The 21,268-nt window shown below is 35.1% G+C and overlaps 1 protein-coding gene across 12 annotated transcripts in view; it reads right to left on the bottom strand.

Annotated features, from left to right (window-relative positions):
- Nucleotides 1-330: 330 nt before the first annotated feature.
- The window catches only part of Sox5 (SRY-box transcription factor 5), a 943,363-nt gene continuing 922,425 nt past the window's right edge, over nucleotides 331-21,268 (bottom strand). For all 12 annotated transcript variants that reach the window (XM_047549529.1, XM_047549528.1, XM_047549526.1 and 9 more), the window contains 4 exons: nucleotides 11,992-12,100; nucleotides 9,279-9,452; nucleotides 2,623-2,839; nucleotides 331-869 (listed from right to left, as the gene is read on the bottom strand). In XM_047549529.1, coding sequence (XP_047405485.1) covers nucleotides 566-869; nucleotides 2,623-2,839; nucleotides 9,279-9,452; nucleotides 11,992-12,100 — 804 coding nt within the window. In that variant the 3' untranslated portion in view covers nucleotides 331-565. The remainder of the gene's footprint in view (nucleotides 870-2,622; nucleotides 2,840-9,278; nucleotides 9,453-11,991; nucleotides 12,101-21,268) is intronic.

Here is a 21,268-nt window from a genome sequence, read left to right on the forward strand (position 1 = left end):
AGAGAAATTCATCTTTCTTTTTTCTGTCAGGTGCATTACAACAACAACCAAAAATAATAATAATAATAAGAAAAGGAAAGAAAAGGAAAAGGAAAAAACCCAGAAACCCCCAAAAAAACAAAACAAAACTTATTTCTTTTTAAAAATTGTAGCACAAAACAACAAAACACATTCACAAGCCACTTGTTGGCACTGTGTACCTGAGTGAGAATTTCTAGAACATTGTAGAACAAACAGCCATAAAGTTTATTAAAAAAAAAAAAAGTTGACGGGTAAGACTTCAGTGCTTGGATGTAGCAGCTGAATTACTGGCATTATTTTACCCATAGCTTATTTCAATCTCTTGTTGTTGATATTGTTGTTTGCTTGTTGTGTTTTTTTTTTTTTTTCCTTTCCAAGCCTTTTGAGGCTGAGGTCTATTAGTCAGCTGATGTCCCAACTATTTAAGACTAACAGTTAAAGTAACAGTCAGTGTATGAGAAAGTTAATGTGCTTGGCCACTGGTAAGGATGAACCAGCTAGGGCTTCTTTAAGTCCTAAGGTCACAACCATCTTTTGACCCTTATCAGTTGGCTTGTCCTGCAATATGGTTTTCACTGTCACTCCCATAATCTACATCTGGATCATCCTCATCCTCATCGTACTCATCATAAATTTCTCCATTGATGTCCTCAGCCTGTATCTCTTCTTTGATATGTGGCTCCTCTCCTTTCACACCGTAAGTGCTCTGGATAACAGGCATCCCAGGCTCTGGGCTGCTGGACACACTCGAGTGCTCCGAGGGCAGGTGAGGAGAGGGCATCCCAGCCATGGCGATGGCTCCAGGGTACACAACACCCGCGGTGGCAATAGGGATCTGTGCTTGTTGCCTGTCACAGAGGAATTCCCAAAAAGAGATCATGAGTGAGTGTGCAAGTTAGATGTCAATCTTATTCTATAACTGATTTGCTCAGCAGGGTCCAACTCTAAAGTTCTGATTTTCATCGATTGCCTAACATTTAAAAAATTATATCCTACTTTGGTTCTACTACCTTCTTTCTGGATAGCCCTTCATGGATTAAAAGGCATTTACATGAATTGCTCATTGGATTTTCACAATAGTTGTTGTGTTACTAATCTATTTTGGGGGAAAAAAACTGAAGCATTGAAAGATTAAATAGAAAAACCCATATTCTCAACTCCAAGTTCACCTTTTTTTCACTATAACATGCAGACATAATTTTTTATAACTAAACCTAAAGATAATTTAACTTATCATGGAAAACCCCTACAGTATTAGAACTTTCAAAATGCCTAGAATGCACCAGAACTGAATGATATTACATTGTTCCCCTCTCCCCATGGGGTAGGAGGCAGGGCCAGCTTCATGGACATACAGCCTGTGCAACTGCAGTACAGTTCCGTAGTCAGTTCAAAATCTTTCTGTTACAATCTTGAAATTCTTAATAATTTTTAAACAGGGGGCCTGTCCTCTCGTTTTTTTAATAGACCCTACAGATTATATAACTGGTCCTAGCAGGAAGGGATGAATAGATGTTCAAGAAGTGCTGGATTTCATGTTCAGTGTTGTGAAGAGTCATGTACTTAGAAATCACAGACCCTTGAACAGAACACACAGACTTTTTCAATGAAATGGAGGGTACAGGGCAGATTTGAAAAGTTATTTTCAAAGATATCCTTTGGCCATATGCAGAACAGTATTTGTTATTCTAAGTTCTCAGGATCAGTTCCAAACATGAACAACTTTATGTCTATGCACTTTGAGATAATTCAGCAAAAGCGATGCAGTTGCAGACAGCATGTGACAACGCTGTCAACAGCCTTGCCACAGGAAGCAGAGGAAAACATCCTGAGAGCTACGATCCTAATTCAGAATGGAACTTTCTCATTCACAGCCTTGATGAGTCCCTAAATGTAATTCCTACTCTATGTAATCCACAGAGACCACGCGTGTGCCTTTATAGCTCAGCAATTCCTCATTATTCAGAAACAAGTGTTTCTTCTGAAATCACTTTTACTCTGTGTTCTCTCAAGTAAGTTGTGAACTGTATAATAATTTATCATGGTGGAGTCTTGAGTAACAAAAACCAGCACGGAAGAGAAATACTAATACTTTTAAGTTTTTTTTTTCTTCTCTTTGGTATTGGTGACCAAATTCAGGGCCCTCAACCACAAGGAGAGCCACATCCCCAAGCCCTTTTTATATTTTATTTAGAGACAGAGTCTCACTGAGTTGCTTAGGGCCTATGCTAAATTGTTGAGGCCGGCTTTGGCTTTGAACTCCTGATCCTTCCACCTCAGCCTCCTGAGCTGTTGAGATTACAGGCATGCGCCACCGTGCCAGGCAATACTTTCAAGTTTTAATAGTACATTTTAAAATTATTTAAGATATTTTATTTGCTTTGTTGACAAAGCTCACGCAGTAGTTGAACTAGGTGCTTGCAATGATTCCTGTGGATGTATATCTTAGGACCATAAGTGTGGCAGCCTGGTCTCTGAAAATACACTGAGTTCGGGTTCTTTTTCAAAATGCCAGTTTACAGCTTAACAAATGTGCTTCATTATCCCACTGAGTGCGAAAGGAGGTTCTCCCCATAAAAGAAACAGCCACGCGGTCCGTACCCAACATTGAAGTATTGCCGCATTTCCTGTCGCCTGTTCCTCATGATCGCCTTGTATTCTCCAATGCGCAGCTTCTTGCCATCCACCAGGCAGGTGCGCTTCGGCCTGGGCTTGTACTTGTAGTCAGGGTACTTCTCCAGGTGCTGCTTGCTGAGACGGGCTTGCTCCTCGTAATATGGCTGTTTCTCTAGGTTTGTCATAGCTTTCCAGCGAGATCCTGTGAACAAAGGAAGGTTAGCATTCTAATTTGCATGGCTTCTAAGCATCCGAAAAAAGAGATATAACCGAGAATAAGATAATCTAAAATGTTGGCCCGAACCCAGAAATACATAAACATGTTTTTGATTAGTGAGCTTTGATTCAAAAGGCGAGATCTCACAAGAACAGAGGTGTTGGTGGCACTCTACTCAAAGAAACTGTACCCAGAGATAGGAACTCTGGGCAATGTATTATTTTTCTGGCTTGAATGCAGTTTAACCAAACTTGTATGTTATGTGTTTAAAAGCCCATAGATGATTTCATGAATATATCTTTCATTTCTACATTAGTCCATGATGTAATTCAACTGAGAAGTTATACAATAATTCAGCACATATTCTACATCTAAGACTATCTAGTTAGTGAGAATTTTTTGTGTGGGGGCACATTATTTACTACAAGTGATTCTGTATCACATATTCTCATTCTCCCAAAATGTTTAAGTGTGCCTAAAGGAACAATTATAGTAAAATTAATTTCATTAAAATGCAATTTTTTTTTTTTTTAATTTTTGGTACTGGGGATTGAACTCAGGGGGACTGAGTCAGGTCCCCAGCCTATTTTGTACTTTATTTAGAGACAGGGTCTCACTGAGTAGCGTAGCGCCTCATTTTTTGCTGAGACTGGATTTGAACTCTCCATCCTTCTGCCTCTGTCTCTGGAGTCACTGGGATTACTGGTGTGTGCCCACCATGCCCGACTGCAATTATAATTTTAAAATTATGTTATTAATCATGATGAACTGGGTAACTACTACATGTTAGATGTTGTGCTAAGACCTTTTCACATGCTGTCCCATTTCTACCTTTCCTCACAATCCAGTAAGATAGATGGAATTTATAGCTACTTTCATAGATGAGGAAACTAAGGTTAAAACAGAGGAAGCAATAGGGTTCAAATAGGAATATAAGGTTCAAATAGATGACCTTGAATAGTTCTGTGAAGAATGCACTACTGTTAAATTTCAGATCTTTGACTCAAACTCAGGTTTAATAGAGTTTACAATATACTATAATATAGACTTAAATACACCTATTCACCCACTGTATGTGATCCAGTAGTGATCAGAAATACAATGGTAAGTATGTATTGGTTAAGATTTTTTTTCTTAAGAAACCTCTTTCCAAAAGGTGTAAAAATGTCACTTTCCAGGAAGCAGTATGAATTAATAATGATAACCCAAATTGTTTTTTCCCTTCCTTTCACTATTAATTTTGGTGTGGATCCAACTAGGTTTGAGAAAAACAAATTTGAAGCTTAACTAAAAATAGTTTATGCTAATTCTCATGTTAGATGTGCTTGAAAGCTTTGATTCTGTCAGTATGGCTATGTATAGTAGCAATAGGAGTAGTAGTAATAGTGTTCAGTTTTAAAAGACAGACAATTTTATTGCTGATTAAATGTGTTTATCTGAAAATAATCAGCTCAACTTTATCCAAAGAAACAAAGACAAAAAAAACTGGAGCTAGGGTTTCCCTATAGCTGTGTTTTAATGTGGTTTGTCTCCCAAAAAAAACCCTGTTGGAGTTTAGTCCTTACCATAAGATAGTAAGAGGGTGGAAACCTAATTCCACCATTTAGAGGTGGAGCCTTTGGTGAGTGTTTAGGATCAGGTAAAATCATTGGGGTGAGAATTCCATTTTTGAACATTAATAGGTTTATAAGAAGAGAGAGAGAGAGAGAGAGAGAGAGAGACCAGAGAAGAAAAACACATGAGAGACCCTTGTCTCTTGCCATGTAATGCCCTGTGCTGCCTCAGGACACTGTCAGTAAGGCCATCACCTGATGTAGTCCCTTGACCTTAGACCACAATCATGAGATACATAAGTCTCTTCTCTTTACAGAGTCACCCAGCCTCAAGTATTCCATTATAGTAATGAAAAAGGGACTAATATGTTTACCAAACACATAATAGTGCTACTGTCACTGTCTTTACCTGCCTTCTAAAATCATCTAAGCAAGATCTTAGAAGTTTTAGGATTGGTTAACTACTCAATCATAATTCCATACTTCAAATACAAATAGCTCACTGTTGAACAGTTCTTACCTACAGATGCAGAGAATTCTTCAATATGAACTCTTATGTTTATTGAAGAATGCAATGAAAGGGGCATTCTCTCTGCTTAGAATTATTTTCTATTGGAACAGATGTTGCATAGGTGGGTATTTGATCATAGGTGTTACAAAGACTTATAAACCGAAGTTTTTTCAATCTAGAAAACTAATATGATTTTGTTGTATTTATAGCAGAAACTCAGGGCATAGCTCAAATAATAGAAATTTTTTCCCTATCCTTTCTCAAAGTTCTGTTTATACAGCATTGTTTAACATTGTCAGTTGGTGAGGCCATATCATTTGTAGATATAATCTCAAACTTATTTGTCCAACATTATTGTCTAGAAGTACTTGCATAATATTATATGTTCTTGGGGGATATAAAAACTCAGATACAGTTATAATACTATTGGATTATATCAACTTTTTTCATTCAGTTTCTTGCCAGTATGCATACCAGGTTTTTGAACCTCAGATCAAGTAGTGAAAAAATTAGTTTACCAGAAATAACTTACTGGCAAATAGGAATACATTAAAAAACAGTATCAAGGATGACTGAGTTAATATAAAAATGTACTATCTTTATCCTAAGATTGAACAAAGAAATCAACATGCTCAATTAGAAAGGGAATTGTCAAATAGTCTAAGGAACAGAAATGTTTATGCCTTAAAGTAATCTGCCTTGGGATGTGAAAATAGATTTTATATTACCTAGTATGTGCATAATTCTGTCTTTATATTTCCTACTGTGTGCATAAGGCTTCATTAATTACTGAATATACAGTGTGGCAAATGGGAACCATTATAGTTCCTGTCTTCTTGGAACTCATCTTCAGTGGGAAAAAATACATTAAACATCTTATTACAAAATTTATTTTAATTACAATTGGAAAAATACAGGAAATTAATAGAACCTGTGATAAGGAGGTAAGGTCAGTTTTCCGTAGGGTAGGAAGGCTTTACTACATAAATGACTTCTCCAAGCATCAGAAAGAGAAGAGCATCTTATGGAGGAAGAATACAAGGATCAAGGTCTTTTAGTGGGAGGAGGGATTAGAGGCATTAAAATTAGTTTGACAAAATGCAGAGGACAAAGGACTTAGAAGATAATAGCATCATAAAAGATAGGTAAATTCTCAAATTCACTTCAAATCTGGTATGAACTGGATTACAAAATATTTTAACTCTTGATAATACAGTTTCTCTGAGAGTATTCATAACTCCTAAACTGTATTTTAAAATATGGTCACATAATAATTATATATTTTCTAAAAATTAAAAATTAAGATCACCTAAGCCCTCGCTGGAACAAAATGACTACTTCGTTCTAAGACCATGCAGAATAGTTCTTCTGTTTGGTGGCAAATCCAGTTTTCATCTTTCAATAATTACTTTGATTTTGGGTAACCAATTGACGAGTTTGGTTTTGGTTTCAATGGCTCTTCAGCTCCAACTACTGACTACAGCTGCAATGTCAGCCCAGAAACACATCGGGAGAGAACGATGGGAAAGCAATTTAGATAGCTCCAAATTAGATGAAAATAGTCACTTGATTTGGGTGTGGCTGGTTGATTGCCCTGGACCCGTGTATGAGGAGTAAGTTCCCGGCCATTTTCAGAAGGTTGGACTTTTGCAATGAAAAACAGAGACAGGCAATTAAGTATTCCTTCTGCTGACAAAAGAGAAAATTTCGATAAAAAAAAATACTTGATGCTTAAAAGGAGAAAAAAAGGTCTTAAAATTGTTCTTTTCCATTCTAAATCTGGCAATACACTAAAAGTGGAGAGTTTGAGCTGAGCAACATTGTCATCTCCATGGGGTATGTAATGAATTTGCACATTTTACTCCAACTACTGTATATCTAATCAGAAAAAGATGTCCCCCATTCCCTGATCCAGCGCCAAACAGTAAAAGGTGATTCCTTATGTTAACAATTTCAGCAGAATGGCTTATTAAAACCAGATTTTAGGGTATTATAAAATGCTTAGAAGCCCTTTAAAATGTCAACTAGGATCCCCAGAGACTACGTAAAATGTCAACCCAGCTCAAGCGCCTGTTTTAAGCAGAATGAATTAGCAGCATGCTGTCGGAGGCTGTTATCCAAAACAATCAGTAAAGAGGAAAACATCAAGCTTTCTTTGTATTTTTATATGAAATAAGCCATTAGAATGATCTTGTGGATATTTGAAGATCACTTTTTTATTTAAAGCTATGACTAAATATTGAGGTCCAAAACAATTCAGTTTTTAATTTTTGACCAAATATAAATGTTATATCTTTAATTAGTACAATTTTATGAGAAAGACTGAAATTAGGCAGCGCTCTCATGTAGGCTGTGATGATATAATTGCATAGTCATTCTAATATTCTCTTCTTTAAATCAGAAAGAAATTCTCTTAGTTATTTTTTTTCCATAAAGACTTCTGCTATATTTCCCAAGAATCATTTTATATCATCAAAACTTACATTTCTCTTCTATTTATATAAATTTTTAATCAGTTATCAGTACTTTTTTATTATGAAGACATATAACTTGAGTGATACAAAGACAGTATAGGCAATCAGGATTTAGCATGTTTTTATTCTGACATTTTTGGATTTCTAATTTGGGAGTAAGTGATAAAACATGATTATGCTTACATGAATTATTTTATTCCAAAGTCCATCCAAATGAAATAGGTATATTGTTTTTCTAAAGATGGGAAATTTTATGAGGAAGATAAAATAAAGTCATAAAAAGGAACAATAGAGATGGTAAAGATGCACAATAAATGCATTTCTTCTTCACCAGTGCACTTTTTGATTTTGTGTAGGTGTATATTTTAAAACAGTTGTCACATGTTCTCTGTATATCTAAAGCTTCACATACTCCTATCTTTTGAGGTAATATTCATCTACTGATCACAAACTCTTTTCAGATGAAAATACTGAGACACAAAAGTTTAAGTGACTAATGACTTTGTTTTCATCACATTGCAAATGCACATTGTGGACTGGGTAACCTGTTTCCTTTGTTGAGAATATGTGATCATAAAAACACAGGAATGTTTAGTAGATACTTCGAGATGATCAGTTCCTGAATTAGAAGAAGGGATGCTATCTTCATAAACTATATGCAATTCCAAGGGCATTATGAGTTTTAAAAAAAGTTTTTAGAAAGATGGTGGCATGAGACAAACATCATTACCCTATGTACATATATGATTACACAAATGGTATGACTATATCATGTACAACCAGAGAAATGAAAAGTTGTACTCCATTTGTGTACAATGAATCAAAATGCATTCTGCCTTCATATATAACTAAACAGAACAAGCAAAAAATAAAAAATAAAAAAGGTTTAATAACTTACAGGTACTTATTTGTTACTTATTTGTTAAAGTGAAAATTGGCCGATAGATTTGGTCCTCCTATTCTATTTTTATTGTTTAGTTCTTAGAATTCAGAGAATTAAAAAATAAAAATTTGCATCATTGTCCAATAGCTGGCCATTGGGCCACTTGAAGATGAAGCTGGTGACAAAGATGATAATCACAATGGCATTAATGATGACATCCAGAGAATGTCACAAAATAAATGGAATCCTTTTGTTTCCAGGACTCAGATTGGTCTATAGTAGGTCTCTTTATAATCTTTACCCTTTCTCACCACTCATCCTTTCTGTATGTTTCAAGATTGTTTGTAGGGAAAATATGTGCTTTGCTTTCTGTTAAGCTGAAATCTTCAGTGACACAAAAATCTGTTAATAATATAAAAAAATTATTAAGAGTTACTAAGTATTACCAAAAATACCTTAGTCCCTAAGATTACTGAAAGTATAAATTAAAGAAGGTACATTTTAGATATTGTTTTATGTTCTGAGTAGCTAAACTGATTTTCAGTTACAGATAAGCAGCATCCTCCAACATGATGAACTCTAAACAAAATCCAAAGTCAAAATTCCTGAACCCTATGTTACAAAGGATGACCAGAGAGGAAGGAAAACTTAACAACCCATCCATAGTTTACAAAGGAAAATAATGAAAATTTTCAATAGCAATATCTAGTGGCTCATGTGAAAGCAACTTTTTTCTCAGTCATAGTTAAATATTTCTGTATTTTTAAAGAAGAAAATATAGTACAATAATCAGTATGGAGACACATAGAAACTGGATACATTTCCTGATGAACACAGAATGCCTCATCATCATCAGAACCCTCAGTGATGGGGTTTATATTTTGGATAAACAAATGACATGAGCTACCTGGCTTCCAAATCCAGTATCTTTCTACAACTGCAGAAAAGAAAGCAAACATCACATTTTTTTCATACATTGCTGAATTCTGAATGCTCTTCTTACCCAGTATCTTGCTGATGTTGGAGTTGTGCATGTCAGGAAAGGCTTGAAGGATTTTTCTCCGCTCATCTTTAGCCCACACCATAAAGGCATTCATTGGACGCTTTATGTGGGGTTCATTGCTACCACGCCCCCTGGATTCCCTGTAAATTCTTGACTCTGAAACTCCAGCACTTCCTGAAAAAACAGGGAACATCACATCATGTCAGTGTTAAAACTCTTGGCAACTCTCTTTCTTGCATTACTGTTTTTTAGTCTATTAAAATATCTGAAAACAAAAAGTACTTCTGATAATGGTACTTCCAGTTCTTAAGACAGATGCTTGTTTATGAAGTTTTTATGATAAGCCTTGTGGTAGAAAATGTTATAATTTTAGTCTATTTCTAATGTCTTCCCTTTCTTTTAATGAACTAGAGACATTCACCATTTACTTTCAAGAACTCCCAGAAGAAGCTGGGATATATGATTTGTGATGCAATATGAAAAGAGAGTAGTATAGATCAATAGGCATGACAGTACTGCAGGTATTAAAAATGTAAAGAAGCTGACAAAACTGTGAAATACTAATCCACGTGGCAGGACGGATTATTAAAGTTAAGGATATGTCCTTGCTCCTTAAAGACTGTTAGAACTATAGTACTCATACTCTTTCTTCTCTCTGAGGTTATATAAACAAAACTTGCTAGAGAGAGAGAGAGTTTCAAGGTATTAATACAATATAGGTATTTCCTTTTATTGTTCTTGGCTTTTCTTTAAAATTATGTGCTAATATATGCATGAAGCATGTTGATACAACAGTCTGGTCCCCAAAGATTTTGAAAATTGTGGTAGAAATAATAAATTAATAATTATATTACTATGGTTTCTTAAGAAGTCTACAGCTATGTGCTTAAGGTACAAATATTAACTGTATAATATTACATGTACAAATGTATTTTTTTCCTCTGAATTTCCCCCCTAACATCTGAAGTTATTCAGAGAGACTCACTGGCAGTTACACTTCAATCAGTAAGATTCACTGATGATAAAGCACATCCCACGAGTCACACTGAAACCCTTGGAAGCTGTCCACTCCTCTTGCCTTCTGTGACATCTTAGAATGCTTTCCACAGAGTAAACAGTTTCCAAGATACTTGAATTCAGGCAATGAAAATGAGGAGAGCCAGAAAGATTTCTAGAAACTTGGGGATTTCTAGAAACTTGTATTATCAATAAAAAAGCATTACTCTGCTTTTCTTCCTTCATATTCTTCTTTGTTTTATTAATTCAAATAGGAACCAACCCATATCACAAAGACTTGAAGACTTGAAGAGCATTAAAAAAAAGAAAAAAAGCATATGCTTATCCATAGAGTTTCTCACTGTTTCTCATTTATTACATGCTCTTTGGTCTGGAAAATATTCTTCATACAAGCACGACTGTACTCAACAAATAATAGCAACAAAAACTTTGATGTTTTAAGGCTGATTGCTATGGGTATATTTTACCATGCTAATACAACTTAAAATTTTATGAAATGTGTTATTACCAGTAATTGTCTTTTTATTGACAAAAATGAGTGCTAATATATGGCAACATCTTTCTAAAATGGGTTTGTTACTAGCGAATGATCATTTGCACATCTGCCTTTTCTTGTTCCTACACCTTACAGCAACATAAGCAATAAAAGGAACAGTATGTCACAGCATAAAATCTGAACAAGCTCTTTACATTTACTCAGGCCAGGTTTATCCAAGCCTGGTGAAGTAGGAAATAAAGGGAATGTTTGGATACATTAGGAAAGTTTGGCTAGTCCTGGGATGGTGCACATCTTGACAATCAAGTAGAATTGGTCCAAGCACGGAGCAGACAGCTGTGTCATTGGGGGTTTGCAGGACCCTCTATGTTCTGCTATGTGCCCTGACTGGCTTGCTCTGATGCAATCTTTGCTATCTGCAGGGAACTTCCTTTGCAATGGCTGCAAAGTAGAGGACTGTGTCACCAGAATGCGGGTATGCCATCTGACACTGGAGACAGGTCACCTGACAGGGCATTGTATAAGAGGAATAGCACCGTCTTCTTTTTCCTTCTTTGCTGTGCTATTAAAGTTGGAATATCAATGTAATAGCTGTCACTGTGGGTGTCTGGAATGTTCAAAGATGACACAAACCTGAGGTATAGAAGGGAAGCATGAAGGAGTGTGGCTGAGTAGACAGGACTTTTGACTGTGATAGAATAGGAGGGTGGTGTTCCAAAATTCAAGAAATTAGCCTGAAAATGTCCTCTAAATCAACTACTCATATGATGGTTTGATAAACAGAAACTGAAAAATGAGCTGACAGGTACAAATTTCCAAAAAGTTCATTTGGGGCAAAAGAAGTAAGGATCTGAGAGTGTAGATGGTGATTAAGGGCATTTGCTTTAGAATCATGTCATCTTGAATCAAAGTCCTACCACTAGCACTTAGAGCCCTGTGTCCTTAGATAAAATAACTCCAAACTCCTAGGGTTGATCTCTTTATTTGTAAAAGTACTTCTAGGTTGTGTTAGGCATTAACCAAGATGATCTATGCAAAGCACTCCATGGAGTGCTTGGCGCACGGGAATTGCTCAGTACATGTGAAGCACCCATTGTAATGATCAGGTATGAAGTGACTATCTTGTCTATTTTTAGCAGTTTTAATTGGAACTAAATACTCCTGTACTTATTGAAATCAATATGAATAATTTTCACAAACCATCAGAATCTCCACTCATGTTGAAGTCCATCATTGCATGGCTAAATTTTCCTTCTTCATTCTGTTTAACTGCCAGTTGCTGAGTCAGACTTTCCAGTGTTGTTTTTTCCTTTAAAAAGCAATTGAAAATATGAGGTCAGTCCAGGAATAATAATTATTCGAAGGCTTTTTTCCCCCTGAGACACATATAATACAATAGCTTCTGGAAGGGATGGGATGTTAGTTTCTTCACCTGTATATATTCAGTACATTATACTGAGGTGATTAAAGGAAACGAACAGCAGGACTTTTGAAGGAACCATGATTCTTACAAATTCCTACAAAGTCTTGGCTTTTGGATTCGGTATGCCTAAAGGAGGTAGGCTGGGATCCTTGGAGACAACCTTCTCAAATCACAAAATGCACATAGAAATTTCACAGAAGCAACCTATTCTACATTTCCAGTGCCTACTTTATTTTTAGCCAGACAGTAGAAGTACAGGAGTGGCATGGGGCCCAGAGAAAGTCTTCCAATAGTCAGGTGACCAAATGGTAGAAACATAATTCACAGTAGTGCCCTCTGGTTGCCATCTCCCTAAATGCCATCTGCATTTCTCATGCAAGGGTAATGAAGACATTTAAATATTCATTGCTAATTGCTTGTCAAGACTCTGTACATCCAATGTGAGTGCCTGCTACTTGGACCACAATTTGATTTGGATTGCTAAGCCAAAATATTGAGTTGGCGAATTATTTGAGATACAAATATACCAAAATTAGATCTGCAAAGACATCAAGTCATTTAAAAGCATGCAGTGAATGATTTGCATTCATGGAGAACAAGGCATTACAAACATAAATTATGTTCAAGGAAAATAATGCTTAATCTAAGTCACATAAGATATTAAATTGCTTCCAAATTAAGAAATTGGGTGATTTTAAGAACAGAAAAAGCATACGATGAAAGGTTGATGCTTTTTCTTGAATTTTCCAGCATTACTCTCAGGATGATGTGGTTCCAAAATGGTTTTAAGGAAAGCATCTATTAGATCTCATAACATTTGCTCAAGTTTCTTTACAACTGTTCACATTTTCTGAGGAACATGGACATGAATTGTACCAGCAAACAACATACACTGCAGAACTGCTATTGAAACAATAATGTGTTCACAGAAAATAATCAAGTATTTGAGATAATTGTATTCCAGGTAAAGAACCTAACTAAAGTTCTCACCAGGAACAAACACTGAAATTCTTAATATAATACATGCTTTATCTCTACAAAATTGGTGATAATACTGTAATTGTACCAACCAGATTAAAATTTTTCTAAAGTCAGTGGCCTTGGAACTCCTGTACTATATTCATCAAAGTCTGTACATAGTTCAATAGAAAAACATTTTAAATTGTCAATCAGTATACAATATAGTAGGGAAACAAAATGAAAAATAGTTTATGTTAACTTTGTTTCTCTAGAATTATGCAGTATTAATATAGAAATTAGTTAGACATTTAAAATGCAGAATCAGGTCCAATTTACTTGTGGTTGGCGTTTTTAGCAGCTTTATATATTCTGGATACCTTTTGCTAAGATAATCTGCTCTTTATTCAGCTGAGCTCAAGAGCTCCAAGGACACTAGCTTAGCAGACTCTTTCTAGTAAATGTAGCTGTTAAAATAAAAGACAGTTACATTTTTAAAAAAAACCCCACATTCCATCAACATGATCTGATATTCCCTGGGTCAATGAAGACTGTACTGTACTTTCTTTGGGGAATGTACTGGGCATGGATCACCTCTCAGGTTTTGATTTAACAGTGTATAGGGAAATAATACTACATATTTTCTAGAGAGTACTCCATTCTGAAGCAAAATTTTTCAAGAAGGAATATCAAAATAAAAGCAATGGGAATAGAAAAGGAATAAAATGTTAAGTGTCTTCTAAGGTTTTGAGTTCAGAGCTCTATGGATCTTGTGCCATCTTACCAAGAGGCTAAATTAACAAATGAAGAACAGGGAAGTTGCAACAGTTTTTATAATAAATAACCTCTACCTACCTCTAAAGCACATAGCATAATAAAATGATTCAATTAGCTGCCCCAAAGTGGAGCTTATGGTACTTCTTAAGGCAATGTCACTGGGAGATAGTGGAAATCAACATGGTAAACTGCGCTTTTGTACAACCCTTTGTGTAAAGATCCGCAGGCAGATGAACAGGAGACAGGAGAAGTAATTGGAGGAAATGGAGACTATGTGATGTATCTTTAATCAGAACATATCACAACAGCATTTAAATCCAAATGGTGACATTGCTACATTTTCAAAAAACTGGTGGATGATAAATTCAGAAGACAAAGAAACTGATGCAAGGAAGAGGAGATAATAATCAGCTAAGTGGAAAATAATGCCCATATAATTCCATATGAAAAGTGATCCTAGAAAGTTTATCATAGAGTTCTTATGTAAGTGGCAGATATAAATGTATATGTAGCTCAAAGCCTGGATAGGATATTGAATCACCAAAAGAATGAGTTGGATTTAAGCATAGTTCTCAGTAGTTAAATTCAAACTATTCAGGAGTGTTAGGAGGGGAAAGAAGTAATCAAATGTTATAAAACTCATATATTAGTCTACTTGAAATACTCCTCCCACCCATTCATTTTAGTCTCCAATCCTCAGTCAGACCCTCCCCAAAAGTGTCTACCTATGTACTGTCATCTCTAAAACTCAACCATTTATGATTCTGTTCTTTGGTTTAAATATTTCCCTGTGTAAAGCCTCTTTTCATATCTCTAACACCACTTGATATGAGAATATTTTGATTCTCAAAGTTCTTACAATGAAATCCCTCCTAAATAGAGGCAGTTGAAACAAAATGAAGGTAGTAGACAGGAGGTGGAAGGGAATAGGTGGGAAAATGTCAAAAACGGGCCAAAGAAAGTAAGGGTGGGGGAAACAGAAATGTTGATGGGTACGGGTGACAATCTTTACGAACTTTATAATCTTGGCTCCACTGGCTCTGATAAAAATCATCTTAGTCAATAATTTGCCTCCATTTTAATGTTAAAGTTCTAAAACACAAACCCAGCATCACACACTTTATTGCACTCAGTACTTTTGAAATGATCCTACATGGACAAGATTTGTTTGCCTTCTCTTTCTTACCTTCTCTGTATTAGAAAGAAAGCAAAAATCAAAGAGAAATAAACACATTGAAAGGAATTCTTGCCAAAATTTGGGACTGCTCTGGGTAGTCTCAGAATAGAGGGCACAGAGAAATTAATTACTATGAAATAGTCAAAATGAGAGTACATGGGATTTATAAATAAAGGCCAAGTGAAAAGACCCAGAGACTTTCTTTCTTAAATAAAAACTAACAAAAAAATTTCCTCTGGAAAGATGAGTCCTATTTGGAGAGTCAATCTTACATAACTCTGCAGGTTTGGTAAGATCAAGGTCAAGCCCACTGGTACTTTAAAAATCTTCTGGCCCTATGTTGACTTCAACAAAAATTCAATGAATTGTATCTCATCTACAGAAGAAAAGACAGTTGTAGGTCATATAGTTTCTTGGGCCCAAATGAGTAATTCTAACCCTCAACATCGAAAGATTACTATTAATGTATTAATCTTCACTTGGGGAATGTAGCAGCTGGTCTTTGGCTTATCAAATCACTTGCATAATGGAAAACAGCATGTATATTGTTTGCACCTAGTACCAGGCTAGGGTGGGAATCAACAAGGAGAGCCAAGAAATACAAGAAATATCTGAAGACATGTGTGCAATTGTTTGATTAGAAGTGGTCAGTATAGATTCATACTTTCTAAGACAAAACTATTTTGAATGAAAAAAGCTCTAAGGATTAATAGGGATAGGACATATTTGAGGTTGAAAAATAATGGGTTTTGGCTTCAGGAACCATACATTTTAACCAAACTATGCCATATGTATTAGCCATATCATTTTAGACAAATCAATTAACCTCCCTGAGTCCCAGAATTCTAATTTGTAAAAAGGATTTAAATATGTGATATATTCTTATGAGTTTGCAAACATTTAAGAAAGGTACAGTTTTAATTTTAGAGGAAAAAAATTCAATGGGGGAAGTTAAAAAGATAATTATTCTTCCTAACACACAGGGGTTACAGAAATAGTTCAATTCAAATATTTAGCTCTCTATTATGTTTATGATCCTGTATAATCTATGGCTAGGGTAAGAGACAAACATGAATTAAAGACAAGAATTTTAGTAGCAACTTTCAAAACTGTTGAGATTTTTCCTTCTTATCTGTCATCTACTAAAATATATTTAATCATTTATTTATTTTTTCTGTTTCATACTTAACCATGATGAGTTCTAGTTCTATAATATAAATCTCATACATGGGTAAAATGAACATCATTTCTACTCTATTTCTTCAACATATACCCAAAACAAAACACAATGAAAAGCCCCACAAAAACCCCAAACCTGAAAATTCACTGTGTTTTTAAAGGCTCAAATGGACAGCCTAAGTTGGTATTTCATAGAGAGGTCAAAACAAAGAAACACAAATAGTACCTTGGAGGAGGTGGATATCTCCTAAGTTACCCAATCCTAAATTAAACATGCATACTTAGATGGTTGTTCTAAAACTCCCTGAAATTGGGATTTGTAAAAGTGTTGAGATTTGCTCTCCACGAGGCACACATATGCAAAGAGATGGGCTGTGGATCAGCTATCATAATGGACATCCCTGAAATAAAGCTCACAAAGCTATAAAACTCATAAAAAGCACATGCATGAAATGACAGAATAGAGTGTGACTGTCAAATGTTGACTCAGTAACAGTTAAACCCCTTCTGGCTGCACTTCTTTATGGTCTCTTACTATACTAATGACACAGGGAAGAAGAAAGAAACAAAAAAGTAGTTTAACCTCCAATTATGTGAACCTCACAGACCACCAAAGAAGATGAAAGATTATTTACAATGTCAGAATGATTAATCAGCTGGAGATTTTTTTCATCACCTTAAGTAAAATATAAAGAAACAATGTATACGCCCACCCTCTCAACCTCTCATTCTTACTTATTGATATCTCTATTTTTCAGAAAATAACAATCCACCCACATAATCTTACAGCACAAGTGGGAAAAAAGGTTTTCTTTAATTTACGTATAAATTATATATAAATATATATACATAAACATACACTCAGAAATACACATTTTCCTTCAACATCAATAAAAATGCATGTTAAGAAAATCTTGAAAATTTTATCTTGGTCAAGTGTGAATTTGTCCACTAGGTATATGTCCGCTGGGTATTTGGAATCCAGTATCCTTGAGGAGTATTTTTCCATTCATTTTCTTCATCAGACAATCACAGGGATCTCTGAGCTAAGGGGTTGGAAGGGTTCATTCATGTTTTCTGTCCAGTTATCCACAAAATTAGCTCTATAAAAATCCTGATTTTGTTTTTCCTTATAAATTTAGAGTTCTCCCCATGAATTAAACCCATAATTTTGTCCCACAATCTAATTTTCTTTTATGAAATTTAGTAGCCAGCTTCATGAGAAGTTTCTTGAAGTATAGTTTACCGTAGTAAAACTTCTTAGGAGTGCAGTTTCACCAGCAATCAGATCAAAGTGAAATGTATGGACAGATCAGGTTTTCTTAGGAAGTACTATGAACTTGAAGATAGATGGGATGGTTCAGACAGAAACACAGTTTCAATGAGTTCAACAGTCTTAGTCCAAGAGAATAACTTCGTAAGACAGTAATATAACTTGTGGATAAAATTTATGAATCCTATTAGTCATTTTTGAAGAGTTGATTATGAAGAGGAAGAATTATTCAGAAGCTAATGCCAAATAACTAATTTTTCTTTTCATGAAGAGAGAAATTTAAGCAACAATGACCTGAGCACTTAATGTATATTCCAGAAAAGGCAGAAATGACTGCTACAAAGATTGCTTGAGAGCACTTGGTAGAGAATGTGGTAACAAGAAGCTAGAATGGATCTGCTAAGGAAAATATTATAATGATCTTGTCCTTTTTTTTTTCTGTAGGAACTGGAATGCAGATCAACAAGGTCAATGTCAAAAATTGCTTGAACTTGACTCACATTTGGATTTTTCTATCAATACACTTGTTGTCATGATGGGGAAATTATAAAGGACCCTGGAAAAGTGTTTTGGAGTGGGAAGAGAAGATCGACAATAGCTGTCTTAAATCTCTTAAGAATCTCCAAGTTTACAAAGAACTAAGACCTGTTATTTGTGAAATAGAAACAATTTAACCATATGTAGCCAGGAGATAGAACAATGATCAAAGGATTTAAATTATCAGATAAAAGATAATGAATCACCAAAAGAAAACTAATTCCATAGAGCTGTCTATCCATTGAATGCACTGCCTCAGGATGTAAGAAATTTCATCTCCCTGGAGGTTTGTGGGTATTGGCCATGTGACTACCTGCCTGGCATATTAGACATACTGGAGAGGCAATTCAACATCCGATGACAGGTTGGATTGAAGGCCCTTTTCATTTTCTTTCAAACCTGCAATTCTATGATTTTATGTCCTACTTGACTGAACTCCATATAGTAGACATAAAATATTTGGGACAAATGTATAAACTGCATATTTTCTCTATCTATAAATGACAATTCCCTCCAAAGTTGTTAATTAATAAGATTCAATACTTCAAGTCACTTCATTTATAATTGAGAATTTTATAATCATTTTCTTAAATTCAAAGAAGATATTTCAAATTATGAAAAACAAAACAAATGATGGTTATTCAGATATATTTTGGGAGGAGACTGTCCAAAAACAATCAGACTTACAGATTCAGGGACTTTGTAAAAGGCAGAGTTATATGTCCAAATTCAACATGACTAATTTAGTCCTTGAAAAAGGAACCACTGGCATGCAGAGGAAGAAGTCATTATGGCCTGGGTGTGTAGTGTTCAGAAAAGCCACTCAAAGGAATGTGTGGAAAACAAATAACGCACAAAGGAAGCACACACGAATAGTGTCATGGCAAAACACAGGCCGGGGCCTCTTGCTTATTTGTCATAGTGTTGCTTATGGTGTGTACATGTGGGAAGGGCAGGCAAAGCAGGAAAAATTAAGACCTGGGATTTTGAATGTTTGTATATGTGGTCAGGATTCAACCAATGTCTACAAAAAAACTTTGCTGTTCTTTCTTACTGGGGTAGATACACATACTTTGTACAGTGAGTCAAATCAGAAGAGTTAATGTGAAAAAAATAGGAGGCCAACAAAGAAATATAGTAGAATTCATACCCTACACAGGACATCTGGTAGGTGGGGGGACTACACAAATGTAAAGAGAAAACCAGAATGTTGTCTGATAATTGTTCTATAAACAATGGGTAATGTGATTACTGAGCTACAGAAATATATAGGATTTTTCTCTTTAATTTTTCCTTTGCAGGGAATAAAAGCTATAAAATTGTCAACATTCTTACAAATGTAGCCTTGGTAGCCAGTACTGACTTCATTTAAATAAATCGAACTGGACTATTTTAAAGAGTCATGGCTTGGTTCAGAACTGCTGGGTCTGACAAATAGAAACAGGCACACCAGGGTTATAGTTCACTTTTCAATTATCCCTGGTAGTTTTAGGTGAAGAAAGAGAAAAAAGATAGACTAGACTAGATATTTAAAATCTCATTTTAATGAACAACTAAAACTTCATCCCATGTTTTATCAGAACTGCTAGGAGAAGCAGAGTAAAGAAGATTGGGTATATTCTCTATGCTTTCCCAGTCCATTCCCTAGTGAAGGGTCTGGGAGTCAAACCAGGAAAAATAATTAGGAAAAAAATGTATAAATTGAGGAGGAGAGGATAATGGCTTAAATGAGAGTTTTGTGATAAAATCTCAGAAATGTGCTAAAGAATACACATGCCTAACTCTGGGCCACAAGCTCATCAAACAGGCACTGGGTTACTTTCTTGATGTCCTCCTCTGTGGTCCATTAGAAAACAGATTGAACTTGGAGCCCCAAGACCTACATCCAAAATCTGATCTACCACTTGAATTCCCCTAATGTCAAATTTCAGGGATTTTTTTAAATGAAAAAAAAAAAAAAAAAAACACAAAGAATATAATTTGAAAGTTACAATTACAGTTGGAGATTGAAATGTAACATAAAAGCACAGCAACTTTTAAGGCACAAAATAAATATTTATAGCCTTTATTGCTCCTATGACTTATAGGCATAAAACATGTCTTTCTCAATTATAAAAGAGGAGAAAAGGTTGCTGGGAATGGTTCAATATTATTAGCAATTACTATTACTATTACTATTGCTAATAATAATTACTATTGCTATTACTATTGCTAATAATAATTACTATTGCTATTACTAATTACTATTGCTAATAATAATTTAGCAATTTCTCTTCTTTGAAATAAATTCCAAATTTAGAATATTTTCCCAGTAATTTTTAATTCATATTGTAAAATAGCTTGAAAAAAGTGATAATAGAGAATACATCTACCAAATATAAGGGAGCAATTGAAAAGTAATCCTTTTCTGTGTCAGAGTCTTACTGTGCAATTGTTCTAAAGAAGCAATTTGATCTTGAGGAATAGAAATGGACCAATGGAGAGAGGAAGAAAGAACATTCCTGATAGGCTAGGTTCTTCAAAATAATTCTTCTTGTCCAGTAACAAAAGGGAGTCTTACAGAAATTTCAGAAAATCCAGAAATGTGGCGACAGAGATGTAAATTTATAGCCCCATCACCTTGACATAACTATTGTTCACATTTTATTGTATATTCTTCTAGTCTTTTACTTATACACTGTGGAAATACACTTCTAAAATATCTAGACTATGCTTTACATAGTATTTTCCTTTCTTTAAGGGAAGGCTATTGTTAGCAGATACTCATCTCCTTAGATGAAGAGACACTTTCAGTCATCAGAGAGGCCTGTGGGTGTCTCTGGAAGCCCACTTTGGCATGCCCTATGAGTCTCATTTTATTGGACCATCCTGCACTAACCCCTCTACCAGAATGATGTAAAGAACACAAGACTCTCTGTTTGAAAACATGCACAGCTTTTCTAGGCTTGAAAATTAAACCATAAAAAGTTTACTGAAAAAAAAAAAAAAAAAAAAAACCTTTAAAAAGCTCCTTAAAAACTCACACCATAATTGCTCCCCACCAAGCGTGGGCACTTGCTAGCTGCAAGTAGTGGCACTGTGACAAATGTAGCAAAACTGAAAGCGGGCTATACTAAGAGAAAGAAAAAGTCTTCCACTGGCCATCTGTGAAAAT

The sequence above is a fragment of the Sciurus carolinensis genome, chromosome 4 (assembly GCF_902686445.1).
Source record: "Sciurus carolinensis chromosome 4, mSciCar1.2, whole genome shotgun sequence".
Lineage (NCBI taxonomy): Eukaryota > Metazoa > Chordata > Mammalia > Rodentia > Sciuridae > Sciurus > Sciurus carolinensis.